Source organism: Lottia gigantea, assembly GCF_000327385.1.
Source record: "Lottia gigantea unplaced genomic scaffold LOTGIsca_25, whole genome shotgun sequence".
NCBI lineage: Eukaryota > Metazoa > Mollusca > Gastropoda > Lottiidae > Lottia > Lottia gigantea.
The window spans coordinates 2,399,653-2,403,379 of record NW_008708752.1 but is presented as its reverse complement, the minus strand read 5'-3'; the positions used below and the strand labels follow the sequence as shown (position 1 = coordinate 2,403,379).

Genomic DNA, 3,727 nt, shown 5'->3' with positions numbered 1-3,727 from the left:
GATTTGGAACTTAATTTTTGATAAAACATTTATCTGGAAGATCACCCTATATCATTTAATATGAACTCAAGAACATAAAATGCAAGTTTTTATATTTATTTGATATTTCAGAATGATGTTGAGCTAATAAAAATTGTACAAGATTTATCTGAATCCAAAAATGAGAGAATTGTCAAAGCTGCTTCTGGAATTGTCTGGAATCTCAAAGAAGGTAACTGAAAAAAGAGAAATATTCATACTTTATTCAGGGACACTGATAGCATCAATTTGCACCATTCCAATTTTCAATCAGATGTCTGTGGTTCCTGCAAATACACTAAAACTAAGTCTTTGATAACGTCACAAATCAGAAAATATGCTTATCACTTAAGGCCCTTCACTTGAGAAAAAATTAAAATAACCTCTTTGTAATCCCAAATGAAAATTGATTTTATATAAAATCTAGAATGAAATGATTTTTTCTTGCTAATTAATGTTGTGTATCAGTGTGTTTGTATGCCAAATATAGGGCTATATAGAGCCATGTATATGAGTAAACTAAGTGGTGAAGGTTGACGACCAATTGTCCTTGTGCTGTTGGAAATAGAAATAAATAAACCAAGTACTAACAAAACCAGAAATTCAAAACAACAGATTGGCGAATCATCTGTAGCAAATGAACTTTTCACATGAAGAAGTATATCAATCAAAATTTAAAATTAAAAAGACACCACTAGCCTGACAAAATTTTGCTCACGGCACACTGCATGGTATCTTCATTCATATATTAATAAAAATGGATGTAAAATTGTTATATTTGTTTTATAATAGATAAAGAAAAGGCTAAAGTAATAACTAAATCTTCCGGTAAGGGACACATTATGATCAGTTACCAATGGGCAGATCAAAAAAAACTTATCCAGGTATGTAATTATTCTCACCTTTTATAAGGCCATACATAGTCATAAGGTTTTCACTTTTCCCGGTAATACCTGCTTCAAATGTGCAAGCATAGGCTTGTTGCTCTCCATCATTAGTGCATCAAAGACATTTCTTTAAAGGGACAGGTGCGCCATTTTGGGGGGTTGATTTGAGTCTTGAAAAAAACCTTTTGTCATGTGTAAATGTATCTAATATGGAAAAATATTAATACAGAAGTCAGTAAAAGGGATGCTGAGTTGGCATTTTCAATCACAGAGTGGCATTGGTGTGATTACAAAGATGAAAATGCCTAGAATTGCTGAGGCAAAGTAGAAAGGAATATTAAACACTAATTAGCTGCCTGACTTCATATTTTATCTTTCCTGTTGCCATAGATACAACAATCATTGAAAGAAAATGGATATTCAGTGTGGATAGATATCAATGATATGGAAGGCTCAACACTACAAGCAATGGCAGATGCTGTAGAGAAATCCTCTGTTGTTTTGATGTGTATGTCCGAAAAATATAAAGAGAGTTCAAATTGTAGAACTGGTACGTGATACACCACCATTATATTGTCTTGGCCTTGGTCTGTCAGTCCCTCCATCTTGAATAGTTCTGTCTACTATCAAATGACTCAATGACATGCGTAAAAATAACAAGTTTGCCTTCATTGCCACCATTATCTTAAAATCCTTTTCTGTTCGCTTGAATAGTTAACTTGAACCAATAAAGGCTTTAAGATTGTAAAATTAAGCTACATTTTGCTATTATTTATATCAGTTCCAGGTGTAATGTCTGTGGAACAGTGCCAAATCCTATGAAAACAACATTGTTCTGTTTTAGAAATTGCCGACTTAAACACTTATAGACATTATTCATGTGTTGGCCATATTGAATTCAGAACGAGGCTCATTATGCAAACAATAAAAAAAGATGAATTTTACCATCGCACATTTTCCAGAAAGGGCAGTTTTAAGCCTATTTTCTTGCTGTTGAACAAGTGTTAAATGATGTCAAATAGGCTATTCATTCATATGACGTTGCCATCTTAACAATGGATGACCTCGCTTTCAGTGTCTCAAAAACAAGGCATGAATAAGATCTATTTGGATGTTTCTTGTAGAAGCTGAGTATGCCTATACTTTAAAGAAACCAATCATACCATTAATGATGCAACGTGGGTACAAACCTGATGGTTATTTAGGAATGATTCTTAGTGCCAAATTATTTGTTGATTTTAGTGGAAAATATTCCTATGACGACTGCGTTAATAAATTAATTAAACAACTGGGTGAAGACGGGAAATTCCAGGAAACAGCTGTTGATGAAGTTAGTTTGTTGTAACTCATCTTTTCACCATATACCATATAATTCAATTTAGTGCGAATCACTTCTTACTCTCTAGCAAAGTAAAAGGTTATTTGAATTCTTTGTAATATTTTTATGAGAAAAATAGTCAAAATAGTACTGTTAGTCTTAGTAACAACAATACTGGAATATTCTCTAAACTTCCCTGGCCAATTCCTCTGATTGCAAATTACATATAGCTACCCTATTAAAGAAAGAAAAGATGTAAAACTGCATTTAATTTCAGGTTGATGGACCAATAGCTATTGTTAATACTGTACCATTAAAGGCTGCTAAAGGAAATTCTATATTACAGTGGTCTAGAAATGATGTTTTAAATTGGTTAAATAGAATTTCTCTGGATAAGTAAGTCTATAGGAGCAAAAATAGTTTTGCTCATCCAGGTATAGTCAAACCATAAAAGGGTTAGAAACAGCCACAACATTTCAACATTATTGTTTTCAAAATTTGCAAAACTATATCTTTTGAAAAATGAATGCAATAGTGAACCTGCATGGCTCCATGGAAAAGTGCCCTTTTCAGTGGCATTTCCATGGAGATGGTGGAGGGAGGCTTTCTCTCACTAAGGCAGAACCCAAAAAATTTTAATGCCTGGCATATGAAAATATTCCTCTTTAATACAAGCAAAGCCCTTGAAACTATCCACGATCAGCTGTACTTGACTAAACCGTTCTCTGGTTTTTTCAGAAATACAAAATTGCACAATTTATCAGGAGAACATTTAGCTTTCTTAAAGAAGATTTCGAATAGGGTAAGTATATGTTGTCATAAAGTCATCCATAGATGATTGTTGACGAGTGTCTTGAATTAGATATATTTTTTTTTAAAATTGTAGGCTCCAGAATTTTTCTTCAACTATATAAAAACAGATCTAGGATTGAATCAATTAGATGATATGATGAAATTCAGCAATGCTATTGACCAACTCTAGGGTATACAGTCATTTTATTATTTGATTTGATGGAGCTCAAGTTCAGATTCCTGTAGGATGAAAATCTTTAAACTATTGTATCCCTTAAAATATGACTGTAAATTAGTAGAGAAAGTTATTAAATACATGGATCTGTGATAAAATACATGGATCTGTGATAAAATACATTGATCTGAAGAAAGTTATTAAATACAAGGCTATGTAGTTAGATACATGGATCTGTGATTAAATACATGGATCTGTGATTAAATACATGGATTTGAAGAGAAAGCGATTAAATGCATGAATTTGTGATAAAATACATGGGCTTGTAGAGAAAGTGAATAAATCTGAAGAGGAACTGATTAAATACATCATGGATCTGTGGACAAACTGATAAATTGTGTTATATAATATATAAAAGTAAATAAGATGCTGAAACTTTTAATTTTAAAGATTAATTACAATATTTTGTAGCCAAATTTTACACATTTTTAATTTTTCGTATATAATTATTTTGAACTTTATGATATTTGAAGTGCC

At 32.0% G+C, this 3,727-nt stretch overlaps 1 protein-coding gene across 1 annotated transcript; it reads left to right on the top strand.

Annotated features, from left to right (window-relative positions):
• Positions 1-1,307: 1,307 nt before the first annotated feature.
• Positions 1,308-2,166, top strand: LOTGIDRAFT_78426 (hypothetical protein; the record flags this gene model as incomplete). Its single annotated transcript, XM_009055538.1, has 2 exons — positions 1,308-1,455; positions 2,030-2,166. Coding segments are annotated over 2 exons (285 nt in total), but the record flags the coding sequence as incomplete, so codon positions are not given.
• Between the last annotated feature and the right edge of the window lie 1,561 nt (positions 2,167-3,727).